Below are 19,853 nucleotides of genomic sequence, written 5' to 3'. Positions count from 1 at the left end.
GGGCAGTTATATAACAGAAGAACAAAAATTCGCACACATGTGGTGAACCAAAACTGAAATAACTTTAGCGGTTTATCTGTGCGGTCGAGGACATTGTTCTCGGCGTAAAGTTTTACAAAAGTCTTCTAAGTGACTGGATTGGACAAACAGGTCGTTGAGCTGGGTACGTCTGTCAGCTGAAGATGTAGGTAATAAGGTGTATTAGTAGCCAAAAGCGAGAATGGTCTTACGTAAATGGAAATCTGTCTTCATTCCTGCAGTGTTTTGGGATATGGAGTCCCTGTCGGGGCACACATTTTCAGCTGTCCCCATCGAGGTATATCAGCAATACCTGTCGGCAGCTGAGGGTTTCAATTAAGTATCATTTATTCTAGAGAAGCTGTTCTTTCGAGAACAGTTACTATCTTCATAACTGCATATATTTACAGAAAATAGAGAAAAAATTAATATAAAATAAAGCTATCGGCACGGATATTGCCATTGCGATATTGATACACCAGTGAAAAATATATCGCCGATGTATATCAATACATTTGGAGAAAATGTCGATCTATCGAAGTTTCCTCAACGACCTAAATGGTTCAAATGGCTCTGAGCACTATGGGACTTAACATCTGTGGTCATTAGTGCCCTAGAACTTAGAACTACTTAAACCTAACTAACCTAAGGACATCACACACATCCATGCGCGAGGCAGGATTCGAACCTGCGACCGTAGCAGTCGCGCGGTTACGGACTGCGCGCCTAGAACCGCTAGACCACCGCGGCCGGCCCTCTCAACGACCTATTCCCAAAGCAGAATGAGGATCTAATTTAACGCAAACAGTATTGTCAGCGAAGTGCTTGAAGTCTGACTGGGCGAATACTTTTCTTTAGTGGTGCCCGGCTGCAGCCTTCATTTCCTCCTCGCCTCTTCACCTCACTCGCCGCTGCGCTTGAACGCTAGGCAGGAGAATGGACGGAGCGCTCCCGCACGCGGAGCGCTGTTTGGCCGGGCCTGCTCTAATAGGAGAGACAGTGTACTTCGCTTTGATATGTAGGGCCTGTTATTACGTTGGTGTTAAACTCTTATCCTCATATCACGACGAGCTTTAATTTTCCTAATTCATAAGCTGTTTCAGTTGTACTTGTATTAGGTATTGAGTAATAAAGTTCTATAGTTTTTTGCATGCCAGGGCACATCAGTTCATTGTAGCGTGCACAACCCACAACAGGATTTAGCAAGGAGTATGTACGAGGGGGGACCCAGAAATAACCGGAATTTCTTTCTAGAAAACATATACTTTATTGTTTTCAAATACAACCTTAATCTCCTTCGAAGTACTCTCCATTAGCATTAATACACTTGTCCAAACGTTCATTCCAGTGTTCGAAGCACCTTTTAAAATCGTCCTCTTTGATACTTGTTAGCACTTTCATGACATTGCGTTTTACGTCCTCCACATCCGCAAAACGCTTCGCTCTCAAGTCTATTTTCATCCTCGGGAACAGGAAGAAGTCAGAGGGTGTTAAATCCGGCAAATAGGGCGCCTGGATCAAGGTAATCGTCTTCGTTGAGGCCAAAAACTGGCGAACGCTGAGACTCGTGTGCGCGGGAGCGTTATCGTGATGCAGGTCCCACACGCCAGAATCCCACAAAGCCGGACGTTTTCGCGACAAACTTCTGCGAAGCCGTTTCATAACCGCCAAATAGAATTGTTGGTTTACTGTCTGTTTTTCAGGGACAAATTCAGAGTGTACGATCCCTTTGATGTCAAAAAAAAAAAAAACAGATCAACATCGTTTTCACATTAGTTTTCACTTGTCGAGCTTTTTTGGTCGAGGTGAGCCAGGTGAATTCCATTGTGATGACTGTTGTTACTTTCTGGATCGTACTCATAGCACCATGACTCATCACCTGTAATGATTTTGTTGAAAAATGTGAATCATCTCTGAACGCGTCCTTTGTTTCGAGACAGGCTTGAACGCGACGATCCGTTTGATCTCCGATAAGAAGCTTCGGCACGAATTTTGCTGCCACTCTTCGCATCCCCAAATCGATGATCAAGATGCGCTGAATTGAGCTCCAGGACAACCCAGACAAGTTCTCGAGTTGGTCGATTGTCCTGCGTCGATCTTCATTGATGAGATCCCGGATTTTGTCGATGTTGTCTTCGCTTCGAGCAGTTGAAGGTCGAGCGGAACGGGACTGATCTTCAACCACCATTTCTCCTTTTTAAACCGAGAAAACCATTCGTACACTTGCGTTTTACTAAGAACGTGGTCTTTGTAGACTGTCTGAATCATCGCAACAGTTTTTGATGCGTTATTGCCGAGCAAGAAACCACTGCCGCACGTTGTTCGTAGGAACTAGCCATTTCCTCGTGTCACATCTGCACTGTACGCACACTCAAAGAACTGCCAAATAAACCACACTTCTCACTGTTGGGTGACGCCGCATGGCAGAATAACTCAGCAGAGCGCCTACTAAAACCCTCTGGCGGCGCAACCTGCTACTACAAGTACACGATGTGCAGCATTACGATTCCGGTTACTTTTGGGCCCCCCTCGTATATGTAGATGTGGATGTAGATGAACAGGCACTGACCATGAAGGTGCAGCATCCGCCGCTGACATCCTGCAGCAGCAGTAGAATCACGTGGCCCCTCAGCAGCTCTTCCCTGGATGGCCCGGCGTTCACTAACACACAGGAGACGCTGGTCAGCAGACACTGACACACCAGCTGGCCCCCGCTGTCACCAAAACACAGCGACTTGCCCTCCCCTGCCTTGGCGCACAGAGAGCTCCTACAAGGACGCAAGCTTGCAGCAAGGTGTTAGGAAAAGGCTACATACGTGTGCAGCAGACATGACAAGGAATGAAGCATATCCGTAGCTGTCATTAAGGCAAGGACCTAGTACACAGGAGAGATGCGTAAGAACTAATAGTCGCCTCTTATCGCGATTGGTTGATGCTATCTAAACGAAATTTGCAGCAAATAATGGTACACGACATCATCTGGAAAACATGGAGCCTGTTCGTCGTACACATGCTTACTATGGACCAGGGAAAGTCTGGTTATACACTCCTGGAAATTGAAATAAGAACACCGTGAATTCATTGTCCCAGGAAGGGGAAACTTTATTGACACATTCCTGGGGTCAGATACATCACATGATCACACTGACAGAACCACAGGCACATAGACACAGGCAACAGAGCATGCACAATGTCGGCACTAGTACAGTGTATATCCACCTTTCGCAGCAATGCAGGCTGCTATTCTCCCATGGAGACGATCGTAGAAATGCTGGATGTAGTCCTGTGGAACGGCTTGCCATGCCATTTCCACCTGGCGCCTCAGTTGGACCAGCGTTCGTGCTGGACGTGCAGACCGCGTGAGACGACGCTTTATGCAGTCCCAAACATGCTCAATGGGGGACAGATCCGGAGATCTTGCTGGCCAGGGTAGTTGACTTACACCTTCTAGAGCACGTTGGGTGGCACGGGATACATGCGGACGTGCATTGTCCTGTTGGAACAGCAAGTTCCCTTGCCGGTCCAGGAATGGTAGAACGATGGGTTCGATGACGGTTTGGATGTACCGTGCACTATTCAGTGTCCCCTCGACGATCACCAGTGGTGTACGGCCAGTGTAGGAGATCGCTCCCCACACCATGATGCCGGGTGTTGGCCCTGTGTGCCTCGGTCGTATGCAGTCCTGATTCTGGCGCTCACCTGCACGGCGCCAAACACGCATACGACCATCATTGGCACCAAGTCAGAAGCGACTCTCATCGCTGAAGACGGCACGTCTCCATTCGTCCCTCCATTCACGCCTGTCGCGACACCACTGGAGGCGGGCTGCACGATGTTGGGGCGTGAGCGGAAGACGGCCTAACGGTGTGCGGGACCGTAGCCCAGCTTCATGGAGACGGTTGCGAATGGTTCTCGCCGATACCCCAGGAGCAACAGTGTCCCTAATTTGCTGGGAAGTGGCGGTGCGGTCCCCTACGGCACTGCGTAGGATCCTACGGTCTTGGCGTGCATCCGTGCGTCGCTGCGGTCCGGTACCAGGTCGACGGGCACGTGCACCTTCCGCCGACCACTAGCGACAACATCGATGTACTGTGGAGACCTCACGCCCCACGTGTTGAGCAATTCGGCGATACGTCCACCCGGCCTCCCGCATGCCCACTATACGCCCTCGCTCAAAGTCCGTCAACTACACATACGGTTCACGTCCACGCTGTCGCGGCATGCTACCAGTGTTAAAGACTGCGATGGAGCTCCGTATGCCACGGCAAACTGGCTGACACTGACGGCGGCGGTGCACAAATGCTGCGCAGCTAGCGCCATTCGACGGCCAACACCGCGGTTCCTGGTGTATCCGCTGTGCCGTGCGTGTGATCATTGCTTGTACAGCCCTCTCGCAGTGTCCGGAGCAAGTATGGTGGGTCTGACACACCGGTGTCAATGTGTTCTTTTTTCCATTTCCAGGAGTGTATATGCTGCGTGTCCTGACGGATACTGGCATCACTCATCCACATACTTTGCCGTAATCTACAAACACAATTAGGTATCATGTGATAAGTTGTACATTGTATATATGAATATATAAAGGAGACTGAAATTTTCATGTACGTCTTGTAAATAATTGTTAACGCTTATTGCATGAAAGGTGACGGAGTGTCTTTATTATAAAAACGGCGTAATGAATGATTGTCTATACTAGTAGAGGTTGGAACGCCAGTGGAAATGAAACGGCTGGCAGAACTGAAGCCCTGGGTGGAAGGCCCATACAGGTGTGTTGGTCCTGCTTAAACACAGGAAATAGCAAGACGGACGTCGTAGCACCCAAGCGTTGGAGCACATTAGAGTCGCGACCAGCCGGTGTTGTTGGACGCAGGTGAGAGGAACGAAGAAGCGGCACCTCGGAAACCACGCAAACTGGGTTATTTCCAAGAATTTTTACTCAGTAACTTACCATTGTACGAGTATAGGTTTTTCCTCGCAAACTTTCCGCGCTGGACGACAAAAGACTAAAATATGGCTAGTCGGCGTTCGGAAGAACCTGTAGAGGGGGTGAATATTCCGTGGTTTCAGAAATATGATTTGTTTTCGGAATTACGAGGGTGGGGAGCCAAGCCTTGCTGGGAAGCCAGCGCTGGAGAGACGAGGTCTTCCGTTTTGATCTCCCATTTGTGACGGTCGCTCAGTATCAGCTTCTTGTTTGTACGGTCGGACTTGCTGTCTTTGCTCTCACGAAATTTTATAGTTAGAACGGTTAGGCGCTGTACTGTTGTGAGCTTATACGATTCTGAATTTCCCCTCCGGGTTGGAAGTCGTCGTTGAGTATGCAGAGTTCAGTGATTGACAGCACTTCTTCTGCCTATACTTACGTTGAGACGTTATCTGAAATCCGTCCTTGTGGCTGGGTGTTCGCGTTTCTCGTCTGTAGACCACAGAGAAGAAGACAGTATTAGAGTATATTAGTCAGAGGATCAGCTTCTGCCGTCCTAGTGTTTGAAAGAGTTTGTTGTGATTGGAGTTCTTCCATCGTCGCAGATGAGAACCATCACTTCGACGCGCCGGACACAGTACATACGATGATATCGCAAATTGCTTCGGCTTATTAGGGCTAGCAAAGCTAAACAGCTGAGATCGCGTTAGTTTATTTCCTCTGAGGTTCTTCACCACTGCAGATCATCTTTGAAATTAGTGTCTTCTAGTGTTCGGTACGTGGATCATGTCAGTCATTTCGCGTTATTTATGTTATATCGCGTGGCCATAAAAAGGGGGCAGAGTTGGGCAATTGATTAATAATTTTACTTAGGAAATATAGACATTTGTCAGAAAGGGTGTTTTTTTTAATCTGCAATAAACTTATAATAAGAAACAACGTTTATCATTTAGTAGTATTAGTTGCCTACATCATTCATTTATGTTTAGATTGTAATTTATGGAATTAAGAAATCCTAAGATGTGCTTCAGGGGGTCGTTAGACAGAGCCAAATAATCATTTTAGCGTTTATTATTTTCTGTTGCCACGTTCATTTTACACCCGCCTTGTGTAGCAAATGTTCAAATGTGTGTGAAATCGTATGGGACTTAATTGCTAAGGTCATCAGTTCCTAAGCTTACACATTACTTAACCTAAATTAACCTAAGGACAAACACACACACCCTTGCCCGGGGGAGGACTCGAACCTTCGCCGGGACCTGGAGTAGCATCTTGGACAATGTTTACACTGCAGTATTGCATCGCATCTCATCAATTTTTAGACACTTTCAGTCACTTTTCTGAATTTAACGTCAACAAACATTGCATCACTGTACTCGACGTTCCTAGACCTCTTGAAAGCAGCTAGAAAGAATATTTCATTCCATTTACAAAAACAAATCATTCTAGCTTCAGAACCTGAGTTGGTTCAAGACTTAACAGTATTAATTGTGTAACAAAATTGTCTTCCTGGCTAGCATCACTCGCGGAAACTCCCGTTTCGATGCCTTGAACAACTCAGGAAATACACCGAAGCGCCCAAGAAACTGATATGGGCATGCATATTCAAATACGGAGATATGTAAACAGGCAGAATATGGCGCTGTGGTCGGCAAGGCCTATATAAGACAAGTATCTGGCGCAATTGTTATATTGGTTACCGCGGCTACAATGGCCTTTTATCAAGATTTAAGTGAGTTTGAAAGTGGTGTTATGGTCGGCGCACAAGCCCTGGGACAGCATCTTCGAGGTAGCGATGAAGTGGGGATTTTCCCGTACGGCCATTTCACGAATGTATCGTGAATATCAGGAATCCAGAAAAAACACAAAATCTCCGACATCGCTGCGGCCGGAAAAAGATGCTGCAAGAATGGGACTAACGACGACTGAAGAAAATCGTTCAACGTGACCGAAGTGGAACCCTTCTGCAAATTTCTGCAGATTTCAGTGCCAGGCCATCAAAAAGGATCAGCGTGCGATCCATTCAACGAAACATGATCGATATGACCTTTCGGAGCCGAAGGCCCACTCGGTGCACCCTTTATGACTGCATGACACAAAGCCTCACCTGGGTCTGTCAACACCGGCTTTGGACTGTTGGTGACTGGAAACATGTTGCCTGTTCGGATGAGGCTCGTTTCAAATTGTATCGAGAGGATGGACGTGAATGGGTATGGAGAATCCATGACCCCGCATGTCAGCGAGTGAGTGTTCAAGCTGGTTGAGGCTGTGTAATGATGTGAGGCGTGTGCAGTTGGAGTGATATGAAAGCCTTGATACGACTCTGGCAGGTAAGACGATCGTAAGCATACTGTCTGATGACCAGCATCTATTCATCTTTGTTGATCCATTATGGACTGTGGGACAACGGTTGGCATGTATTTCCTGATACACTAACTTACCAACAGCCGTACAGATTGTAGAAATTTATTTCATGAACTTCTTATGTGCAACCAGTTTCGGCATTACATTGATGCCATCTTCAGGCCCTTGTACAATGAGTAGAACAAATGTACTATTATAAAATTATAGAACATACGTTAACAATTGACAGGAATCTATGTTAACTATGTAGTGTCTCAAAAGGAGATATTGTATATCATTAAAATTATATGTAATACTATGGCAAATATGCTTCTACCTATGTCACGTTGTTGTTAGTCTGCATCGTTTTACTCGAATATAGCATAATAGATGAACGATGTATACGCTATTATTCATAAATCCGTCCCACGCAGTTGTAATAGGTCATGCATCTCAACAATCAAATGTGCTGTATACAATCATATGTCCAGTAGAAGAAATAATTTTTTTATACTGTAATAATTAACTAATGAATAATAAAATAAATTAAAATACAGTAAAATGTGACATAACCATGTCAGAATACGTAAGTTACGTATGTGTAGCCTAGGTAGTGTTATGTGTGGTATGATAAATAGCTGCCGCCACACTAACGATAAGAAGTATGAAAAAGTTTCTCTTAAAATCCAGTTGCATTCACGAATTAAACCAATGCAATCGTACTGTAAATCATCAAAACCTAGTCCCGTAGGCACCACATTGGAACCTCTATGTAAGACCACCTCGCAGTATGCTGAGTGGATTAATGCAACGACAGTAGCTGCCTCATATAGTCATAGTGAAAAATAAGATTCTCAATCTCTATATATCAAAGAACGTCTACCTCCCCACATATAAGTCCTATACAATTATGTAGGATTATACCAAGTGGAATGGAACGAATAAAAAGGAAAAGAAGAAAAAGAAAAATATAGGAGGCTGCCAATAAGTCCGAACATAAACCTCAAAATGAAAGGTATACCATCCCCATGACTAAGGGTACCGCATATAACCATGTCAAACCATTCTCAAGGTTGCATTCAGGCCGTGTGTAGTAACGTATAAGATGACTATCAGGATCTTAATTACATAATCCAATGTCATCGTATTCTGTCTAATGACCTTAGTGAGTTGGGGACTGTCTACGTGGGCCTAAATGTCACGGTACCTAAAACCTAGTCAGAATATTTGACTAGCTAAAATCAATCAATAACGAATATATACCCATCAGCTAAGTATCAAGGAAATTCAATGTTACATCAGGTATAAAACTGGTTAAGTAGGATATTCAAGAGTTTAACGACAGGTGAACAGTGCAGTAATCCAACGGGGTTAGAAAATGATGTTGACAACATTTGAAAGTTAACATAGTGGACAACCTTGGCCGGCCGGAGTGGCCGAGCGGTTAAAGGCGCTACAGTCTGGAACCGCACGACCGCTACGGTCGCAGGTTCGAATCCTGCCTCGGGCATGGATGTGTGTGATGTCCTTAGGTTAGTTAGGTTTAACTAGTTCTAAGTTCTAGGGGACTTATGACCACAGCAGTTGAGTCCCATAGTGCTCAGAGCCATTTCAACCATTTCGACAACCTCCACAGGAGGGGAAAAAAGTGTAGTGTTGACTCATATGTGCCTTGTATTGACAAATATCGAAATAGCATCTAACTATAGTACGCAGAGTTCCAAAGTATTATACTAGAGTTCTCATAATCATCAGTATTCAAGTATTATAAGTATCCCATTTGAAGATGTATGGTAACATTGACCTAACAATATCTATGAAAGTGTAGATAATTTTGCTGGTGCTACAATTTTCTAGTAATATTCAGTAACGGATTGCTTTCCTATTTTTCCAGGACACTGGATTTGTAAAAAAATTCTAGGCCTACATTTGGAAAGGGCGTCTCGGCACACGTTGGTCAGTTGCACACACTCGCCTGTTTCTGAAGCACAAAAAGTCATTAGGAATTACAGGTGACATTTAATTAGGTAGTTTAGAAACTTGAGTATTTCCTTACCTAATTCTTAAACAAACGTTATAAATCATTGTTTATTTCTACTGTACAATAGCAATTGCGTCCCGTATAAAAAGAATTCAGAATTGAATTTCTGAGTTTGAAGTTTCCTTGAGGATAATTTATTGGGTTAATACTCTCAAAATATAGTGAGTAGATTCAAAAGTGTGTCTCGACATCCAGACACTTCCCTCGAAGGTTGTTTGCGGGTGAATTATTGCTCTAGTACCGAATAATGTCAACATTTGGTCGTTACGGATTCTACAGCGTTTATATCGTAAGTTGCTTACAAAAATCTGATAATTAAGTATCAGTATGCCAAATAAAACACAGATGTATACTGAGACCTTATGACGATTCTCAAGAACTAATTGCAAATGAAAGAAAGCCTTTGATGAGGAGTTACATATTAGCAGCGTAAGCAGTTTGTGTATTTTGTGTTAGCAGAAGAGCCAACACCGTGTTACGAGTGGAGGCCGAAATGCACGCGTTTTAGCTCAAGGAGGGAAGAACGATACTGACGTGAGGTCTCGAACATGACAAGGAATGAGAATTCAGAAAGCGGACGTAATTAGTTTGATACTTAACTTTAATCTATTAATGATGAACGTCGCTCTTGACGGTACATGATTCACAATATTATCTGTTCAGAATACATTCTTGAAGTAATTATAGTAACTGAATATGACGCCTTGCTAGGTCGTAGCAAATGATGTAGCTGAAGGCTATACTAGACTGTCGTCTCTGCAATTGAGAGCGTATGTAGAGAGTGAACCATCGCTAGCAAAGTCGGCTGTACAACTGGGGCGAGTGCTAGGGAGTCTCTCTAGACTAGACCTGCCGTGTGGCGGCGCTCGGTCTGCAATCACTGATAGTGGCGACACGCCGGTTCGACATATACTAACGGACCACGGCCGATTTAAAGGCTACCACCTAGCAAGTGTGGTGTCTGGCGGTGACACCACAGTGTACATTAGGTCTGTCGAGCAGTTCATCTCCAGATTCAAAGATATGGAGTTAAGTATCCAGATATCATGCGTTTATTTGTAATGTCGGCGATCACACTAACTGCAAGACTGTCACGACCGCCGTGGTTGCAGAAATACTCAGGCCAGGGCGAGGACGGCCGAGTGGAGAGCTCAGACACACACAGTAGTCCGCGGATGTGGCTCCCAGCGCAGGTACACAGATTAGGGGGCCCCAAGGGCAGGCTTGACACGGCCAGCCACACGCACCGATGCAGCACTCAAAGGGTTAAAGAAATTTTTACTAGTCCACCTTTGCTAATATATCAGGATTTTGAAAAACATTTTATTCTTTATATGGACGCATCAGATTACACTGCTGGAGCTGTTTAAGTCAGGAATATAATGGTGAGACAAGACCAATTGGTTACGCCTCCAGACAAATGAACTCAGCAGACATAAATTACAGTACTACCGAGAACAGGTCGCTAGCTCTCATGTTTGGAGTTAATTACTTTAAGTGTTACATGTACGGAGGCTAGTTCAGTGTGGTCACGGACCACGCTGTTTAAGTATGGATGTTAAGTTTAAAAGATGCCAGTATTCACTTGACTAGATGGGCATTAAAATTGTCAGAATATGATTACACAGTTCGGCCTAAGCCTGGCCGCTTGCACAGCAGTGTCGACGGCCTAGGCAGTTGCGCAAACAGATGGTATGTGGCATTATATGTCTACACATAGTCATGTAATTCACGCAAATAATGGACCACTGATTTGTGTATGCATTGATGTTTCCATAGAAGAACTGAGAGAATCACAAGGGAGAGACGTAGAATGCCACAAGTGTGCATCACTATCTGAATTTGTTATAGAAGATGGTATACTATATCGCAAGACGCCGATGGGTAACAAAGTAGTAATACCTAAAGAATTGCAACAACGAATAACAGCACAGTGTCATAACAGTTTACAGGCCTGCTATAATGGGTGACGAGCCACAAATGCAATAAAAGCCTCAAATTACTGCTTGAGAGGTCGACAAACACACGTTAGGAACTGTATACGAACTTGTCTGCCTTGTGTGCAAAGAGTGCCTCCACCAAGGGCTAAAATTTCTTACAAACATCACCAGAAGCATCGCAATCATTTCAGATTGTGGCTCTGGATTTCTGAGGCCCATTTCCTCAAAGCGCCAAAAAATAGATATATATTGTCTGTTACTGAGCACTTCTCAAGTTGGTTAATTTTGATACGACTTGCAGATTTGACCGCTGAAGCTCTAGCTTGCGCCTTTGTCAATCACTTGGTACTGCCATTTGGAAGTCCCGATGCAATACTCACCGACCAAGACTCAGATATCATGTCGGCACTGTTTGCACAAGTTTGCAAACTTGTGTGCAAAGTGTTACGAATCAAAAAATGGCGTTCAACGCCCTTTCACCCTTAAGCCATTAGATATGTAGGATTTATCGCCTCAGCGTACAATAGTCGTGTCCATGAGGCAACAGGATCCTCCCCATACGAAGCAGTCTATGGGGGGCCCATGAACTCGCCATCTGAGATTGACAAATTGCCCCCTGATGTCGACATAGGTGAAGTGAAAAGGCTAGCCCGCTGTCTCAAAGCCATATGGAACCAAGTTAAATGCAGTAATTTTAATGCTACACAAAAACAGGTAGAACACGGCAACAAAGCTCCTCAGTATAAACCCGGTGATTTGGTATTGCTCCGAAACCCCGTGGTAAAAAATAGTAGAACAAGAAATTCACTCCTCAGTATGAGGGTCCCTTCCCTCTATTGCGCATCACCTCCGCGGTGAATGCCCAAATTCAGTTACCTGATTGTCCGTTCTGCTGGAATTACCAGTGGGCGCCCCTGACTGCATGCTGCTGCAGTTAAGTATTCGACCCTCCCACTATTATCACTTACTCTATTGCCATGTTGTCAGCTCTGTTCTGTATATATTTCTCCTGTGGAGAAAGAGCTAGCCGGTTTAATCGGGACTAAGCCCTCTGACAGTAGTAAGACTCTCACGTTCTTTTCTAGGCATCGCTCCTCTCTTGTTGTAGTGGTCTCTCTCGCTTTCTCGTGTTTTGCCGTAAGGCGTCAACAGTGCCCTAAAAGCAAAGCCTTACAAAGATATCGAACGCTTCGCACTTTGGTAACGCATGTCTAATCTTAAGGGATAAAAATACAATTTTGCTGCTTGTCGGTTGTCGCGAAACTGTGTTCTTTCGTCACTCCACACACTTTGCTGAATGGCATATTCAGAATTAATCCAATCGACTGGTCATTTCAAGCGTTACGTCTGTGCTTATAGTTGTACTGGTCATTGCCATTATTGTATGGATTTGGCATACATATGGCTACTGTAAATCGCACGAGCCACCACATCAGTTTGTATCAGATCCCAAGCCAGACAGTGAATATCGTGAGTAACGTCTGATGAGTCACAGTGCTTCATAGGCATGGCCCTCGCAATAGAGTTTTGTGTAAATGTCTAGTCAAGTTTTAAGAAAATTTATTAAAAACAGTTTATGCGAAAGTAGTTTTCGGATACCATGAGTAAAAACAAACTAACTATTTGTAATGAAATCTTTTCATTCTTGGTTTCTTCAGTTGCCAAATTCGCCTCTTACAGGTTTGTTCCGTATTAGTTTCTATTATTGTTAGTTTACCCCCTGTTTATTGTGAGTCACTTCTTGAGCCTCCATTGACGCGATTCCCGCCTGCAAGTGCTGCAGTCGCTGGTACTCGACACGCTCTCATTCGGAAAGCCGGCTCCCTAATCATCTCGAATCCAGGCCCGTATTACGGCGCCCGTGTGACATTACACTTCGGCTCAGCTGCAGCGTAGCTGGTCGCCGCAACTGCTCCCACCACCGCCTTTGCTCCACGCACGCGGTCGACTACCACCTGCTGCAAGACACCGACGGCTTCGCAAAGTGGGCACAAAAAGACAGTCCGTTACCAGATACTTCCAGTTATAAACGGCTTAAATGACACCAATGGATAATGATATTGTAAAGTACACTAGTGGCCATTAAAATTGCTACACCACGAAGATGACGTGCTACAGACGCGAAATTTAACCGACAGGAAGAAGATTCTGTAATATGCAAATGATTACCTTTTCAGAGCATTCACACAAGGTTGGAGCCGGTGGCGACACCTACAACGTTGAATTTGAGGAAACTTTCCAACCGATTTCTCATACACAAACAGCAGTTGACCGGCGTTGCCTGGTGAAACGTTGTTGTGATGCCTCATGTAAGGAGGAGAAATGCGTACCATCACGTTTCCGACTTTGATAAAGGTAGGATTGTAGCCTATCGTGATTGCGGTTTATCGTATCGCGACATTGCTGATCGCGTTGCTCGAGATACCATGTCTGTTGTCAGAATATGGAATCGGTGGGTTCAGGAGGGTAATACGGAACGCCGTGCTGGATCCCAACGGCCTCGTATCACTAGCAGTCGAGATGACAGGCATCTTATCCGCATAGCTGTAACGGATCGTGCAGCCACGTCTCTATCCCTGAGTCAACAGATGGGGACGTTTGCAAGACAACAACCATCTGCATGAACAGTTCGACGACGTTTGCAGCAGCATGGACTATCAGCTTGGAGACCATTGCTGCCGTTACTATGACGCTGCATCACAGACAAGAGCGCTTGCGATGGTGTACTCGACGACGAACCTGGGTGCACGAATGGCAAAACGTAATTTTTTTCGATGAATCCAGGTTCTGTTTACAGCATCATCATGGTCGCATCCGTGTTTGGCTACAGTGCGGTGAACGCACATTGGAAGCGTGTATTCGTCATCGCCATACTGGCGTATCACCCTGCGTGATGGAATGGGATGCCATTGGTTACACGTCTCGGTCATCTCTTGTTCGCATTGACGGCACTAACAGTGGACGTTACATTTCAGATGTGTTACGACCCGTGGCTCTACACTTCATTCGATCCCTGCGAAATCCTACGTTTCAGCAGGATAATGCACGACCGCATGTTGGAGGTCCTGTACGGGCCTTTCTGGATACAGAAAATGTTCGACTGCTGCCCTGGCCAGCGCATTCTCCAGATATTTCACCAATTAAAAACGTCTGGTCAATGGTGCCGAGCAACAGGCTCGTCACATTACGCCAGTCACTACGCTTGATGAACCGTGGTATCGTGTTGAAGCTGAATGGGCAGCTGCACCTATACACGCCATCCAAGCTCTGTTTGACTCAATGCCCAGGCGTATCAAGGCCGTTATTACGGCCAGAGGTGGTTGTTCTGTGTACTGATTTCTCAGGATCTATGCACCCAAATTGCGTGAAAATCTAATCACATGTCAGTTCTAGTATAATATACACTCCTGGAAATGGAAAAAAGAACACATTGACACCGGTGTGTCAGACCCACCATACTTGCTCCGGACACTGCGAGAGGGCTGTACAAGCAATGATCACACGCACGGCACAGCGGACACACCAGGAACCGCGGTGTTGGCCATCGAATGGCGCTAGCTGCGCAGCATTTGTGCACCGCCGCCGTCAGTGTCAGCCAGTTTGCCGTGGCATACGGAGCTCCATCGCAGTCTTTAACACTGGTAGCATGCCGCGACAGCGTGGACGTGAACCGTATGTGCAGTTGACGGACTTTGAGCGAGGGCGTATAGTGGGCATGCGGGAGGCCGGGTGGACGTACCGCCCAATTGCTCAACACGTGGGGCGTGAGGTCTCCACAGTACATCGATGTTGTCGCCAGTGGTCGGCGGAAGGTGCACGTACCCGTCGACCTGGGACCGGACCGCAGCGACGCACGGATGCACGCCAAGACCGTAGGATCCTACGCAGTGCCGTAGGGGAGCGCACCGCCACTTCCCAGCAAATTAGGGACACTGTTGCTCCTGGGGTATCGGCGAGGACCATTCGCAACCGTCTCCATGAAGCTGGGATACGGTCCCGCACACCGTTAGGCCGTCTTCCGCTCACGCCCCAACATCGTGCAGCCTGCCTCCAGTGGTGTCGCGACAGGCGTGAATGGAGGGACGAATGGAGACGTGTCGTCTTCAGCGATGAGAGTCGCTTCTGCCTTGGTGCCAATGATGGTCGTATGCGTGTTTGGCGCCGTGCAGGTGAGCGCCACAATCAGGACTGCATACGACCGAGGCACACAGGGCCAACACCCGGCATCATGGTGTGGGGAGCGATCTCCTACACTGGCCGTACACCACTGGTGATCGTCGAGGGGACACTGAATAGTGCACGGTACATCCAAACCGTCATCGAAACCATCGTTCTACCATTCCTGGACCGGCAAGGGAACTTGCTGTTCCAACAGGACAATGCACGTCCACATGTATCCCGTGCCACCCAACGTGCTCTAGAAGGTGTAAGTCAACTACCCTGGCCAGCAAGATCTCCGGATCTGTCCCCCATTGAGCATGTTTGGGACCGGATGAAGCGCCGTCTCACGCGGTCTGCACGTCCAGCACGAACGCTGGTCCAACTGAGGCGCCAGGTGGAAATGGCATGGCAAGCCGTTCCACAGGACTACATCCAGCATCTCTACGATCGTCTCCATGGGAGAATAGCAGCCTGCATTGCTGCGAAAGGTGGATATACACTGTACTAGTGCCGACATTGTGCATGCTCTGTTGCCTGTGTCTATGTGCCTGTGGTTCTGTCAGTGTGATCATGTGATGTATCTGACCCCAGGAATGTGTCAATAAAGTTTCCCCTTCCTGGGACAATGAATTCACGGTGTTCTTATTTCAATTTCCAGGAGTGTATTTGTCCAATGAATACCCGTTTATCATCTGCATTTCTTCTTGGTGTAGCAATTTTAATGGCCAGTAGTGTAAAAACACAAACTTTGTACCCCCTGTCAGTTTTACACATTTCATGATCAATTCCTTAAAATGAGAAGTCAACCATCCATTACTTTTAACACCCCTTTTTAAATAAAAAACACTGAATGTCGGTCGCCTTCCATTTTCCTCAAAAGAAAAACTTTATAAGTTTTAAATTGGTAGTTAAGAGTGATTAGTGTGAACCATTCTAACAGTCACAGACCCGCATCGGGCTTCATGGAAGGCAGAAGGAATTGTACCTGGTAACAGGTAAAAATGTTAAAAAAATTTATTGTATTTTACTTTCATTATCTTAACTTAGGCTCAGGCAGTGGGTGAGCAGTTACGTAAACTACTCCATAGTACTTGTGGCTATCTACCACGCTATTGCACGGAGCTAGGGCCTCCACCGCGGTATAGCCAACTTTCTGTCACACATCCGACAACGGGAGGACCGGATGCCGTCACCTGGTTACACGAGGGGGTCGACGAGGTAGCTGCAGCAACAACAGGTCGCTCTCTTGCTGCGGGCTTCTTTATCCTCTGGACGTATCAGCCATTCCTTCTTGTTGACGACGAAATGAACTTTCCATACCGTGTGCGGTTCACCCAACAACTGTAGCCAGCTTTCATGAACATTGTATCCCTTAGTGGTATTTTTTGGGAATAAAACCCAATTTTTTTCTGAATCCTGGCATTTATAATTCCACATGTAGGGAAAAAAGCCCTGCAGTCGCACCTACTACAATCATGACATGCACAGTGTGGCTGTCGCTGTCGGTGTAGGCTATTCTCCTTTTGCATTTCAGTCTCAGCCGCCAGCACAGCAAATGGATGCAACCACAGAACCATGTTAACATGCTGATTAAGGAAAGAAGGAGAAATTGTTATTATGTCCTGTGACAGTTATTCACCAGTGAGTGAAAATGTAGATCATAATACCTAAAAATATTGCATTCTTGACATCACTTACAAAGAGAAGATAAAATACTCGCCTCCACGTATATCAGTGTCGATTTCTCTGTACGTCACGTTAATTTGGATTTAAATCTCATTCGAAGTGAGAGTGAGAGGATGCGACCACAAAACAACGTCAACCCCGCTGATGAAGAAAAGTAGGAGTAATTTTTACTACGTATTGTAACAGTCAGTAATACGTTGTAGAAAGAACAGTACAAAAAACTTCAAAAATTGTAATATTTTAAACTACTTAACGAGAGGTCAGAATATTCATTTCCGCGCATCTCCGTGAAACTCTCTGTGAGTGTCATCGGCATATCGTATTATATTGCAGTCGGCAGCAGAGTAAATGGATGCAACCACAGAACGATGTCAACCGGCTGATGAAGGAAAGGACATGTAATTGTTTCTATGCCCTGTGACAGTTATTCATCAGTGAGTGAAAGTGTAACATGTAATACCTAAAAATATTGCTTTCTTGAGATTAATTACCAAGAGAAGATAAATTACTCAGCTCCACGCACATCAGTGTCGATTTCTGTGTACGTAACATTTGCATTTAAATCTCAGCTGAAGGGTGAGTTAAAAGATGCGACCATATCACAAGGTCAACATCCTGATAAAAAGTAGGAGAAATTGTTAAAACGTATTGTAGCAGTCAATTATACATTATAGGAAGAGCATGTAACCTCCCAACAGTAAAAAATATAATTATTTAATTCACATTCAGTGTAATTACCCCACAGTAAAATTTCGTAACCTTCCAACAGTTTATTCCGTAAACTCACAATAATAACGTGACTAACCTCTCAATAAAATTTTGGCTCACTTATAACTTTTCAGTAATTGACTGTGAATCTAAGCTGATAAACTTGGACTTCAGCAGTGCTGCGTCATGGCCCTGAAAGATCATACTGCTTAAATTGAAAATTCTTACCTCAATAAGGTCGCCGGATAACGCATGTATATCTGCTCCTATAAGAATTTTTTTTGGCACAGCCCAGTGCAATGCTGGCCGATAGATTTGTCATGTATAAAAAGAAACGACTGATTTTCCTTTACAATAATCGGGATGACCATGGATCTGAGCAATTAGTAAATTCTTTAAATTGAGATGAATGATTGTCAAAAGTTAATTTTTATAAGAAAGATTATTATTAAGAGATTTTTTAAAAACATTTACATGGGACTTGATATCACAATAATACATATGCGCGAGAAGCTTTTACCTTATACTACATCGCTCAAGCACCGTTCCCCACGACCGGCCCAGCCAACTCGATACACCAGACTGCTCTCTACTTCTTACTCCTACTGCCACACAGTTCCTACTGCAGCCAACACTGCACTCTGGTCTGAGATTCTGTTATAGCTTACATATCGCAGGCAGCACATGAGCAATCCATCGAAACTACATCTGCTCGAGTGCGCTAGCAAAAAATTCCTTAGTCATGGACCTCTTACAAACAGTACATAATAAATAAAATGTAGAATATTTTCAATTACTTACCAAGAAAAGACAGAATACACATTCCACTCATCTAAGTTAACTCTCTGAATATGCCATCCCCATTTCTGTTTTAAATCTCATTCGGCAGCAGAGCAAATGGATGCAACCATAGAACCATGTCAACCTGCTGATGAAGGAAAGTGGGTGAAATTGGTACGATGTCCTGGGAAAGTTATTCATTAGTGAGTGATAAATTAGCATATAATACCTAAAAATGTACCATTTTCAATAGTACATACCAAGACAAGATCAGAATACTCAGCTTCATGCACATCAGTATCTATTTCTGTGTATGTCACGTTCATTTTGCATTCAAAACAAAGCCGAACGGTGAGTAAATAGATGCCACTATATCACAATGTCAAATTGCTGATGATGAAAAGTAGGTGAAATTATTACTACGTATTTTAAGAGTTAGTTATACCTTATAGAAAGAGCGGAACGTAATACCAAAAAGATTAGTGTATTTTAAATTACTTACCAAGAAAAGGACAGAATAATCATTTCCGCATATCTCAGTGAAACTATCTGTTTGCATCATCCTCATTTCGGGTTTAAATCTCAGTCGGCAGCAGAGTAAATGGATGCAACCACAGAACCATGTCAACCTACTGATGAACGAAAGGAGGTGAAACTTTTACTATGTCCTGTGACAGGTATTCATTGGGAGTGGACACACAGCATGTTGTTGTTGTTGTTGTTGTTGTTGTTGTTGTTGTCTTCAGTCCAGAGACTGGTTTGATCCAACTCTCCATGCTACTCTACCCTGTGCAAGGCTCTTCATCTTCCAGTACCTACTTCAACCTACATCCTTCTGAATCTGGTTATTGTATTCATCTGTTGGTCTCCCTCTACGATTTTTACCCTCAAAGCTGCCCTACAGTACTAAACTGGTGATCCCTTGATGCCTTGGAACATACGAACCGATCCCTTCTTCTAGTCAAGTTGTGACACAAAGTTCTCTTCTCCCCAGTTCTATTCAATACCTCCTCATTGGTTATGTGATGTACCCATCTAACCTTCAGCATTCTTCTGTAGCACCGCATTTTCAAAGCTTCTGTTCTCTTCTTGTCTAAACTATTTAATCGTCCCTGTATCACTTCCATACGTAGCTACACTCCACACAAACACTTTCTGAAACGGCTTCCTGACACTTCATTCTGCACTCGATTTTACAATTTTCTCTTCTTTAGAAACGCTTTCCTTGCCATTTCCAGTCTACATTTGATAT

At 44.8% G+C, this 19,853-nt stretch overlaps 1 protein-coding gene across 1 annotated transcript in view; it reads right to left on the bottom strand.

The window, feature by feature from the left end:
* Nucleotides 1-18,927, bottom strand: part of LOC126095567 (uncharacterized) — a 138,489-nt gene extending 119,562 nt beyond the window's left edge. Inside the window, exons 1-3 of the mRNA XM_049910344.1 lie at nucleotides 18,862-18,927; nucleotides 13,121-13,224; nucleotides 2,588-2,786 (exon numbers count right to left, since the gene is read on the bottom strand). Of these exons, the coding sequence (XP_049766301.1) occupies nucleotides 2,588-2,786; nucleotides 13,121-13,224; nucleotides 18,862-18,927 (369 nt within the window). The remainder of the gene's footprint in view (nucleotides 1-2,587; nucleotides 2,787-13,120; nucleotides 13,225-18,861) is intronic.
* Between the last annotated feature and the right edge of the window lie 926 nt (nucleotides 18,928-19,853).

This window comes from Schistocerca cancellata, chromosome 8 (genome assembly GCF_023864275.1).
Source record: "Schistocerca cancellata isolate TAMUIC-IGC-003103 chromosome 8, iqSchCanc2.1, whole genome shotgun sequence".
NCBI classification, from domain to species: domain Eukaryota; kingdom Metazoa; phylum Arthropoda; class Insecta; order Orthoptera; family Acrididae; genus Schistocerca; species Schistocerca cancellata.
Note: the sequence above shows the minus strand (reverse complement) of the source record. Positions and strands in the feature narration are given on the sequence as shown.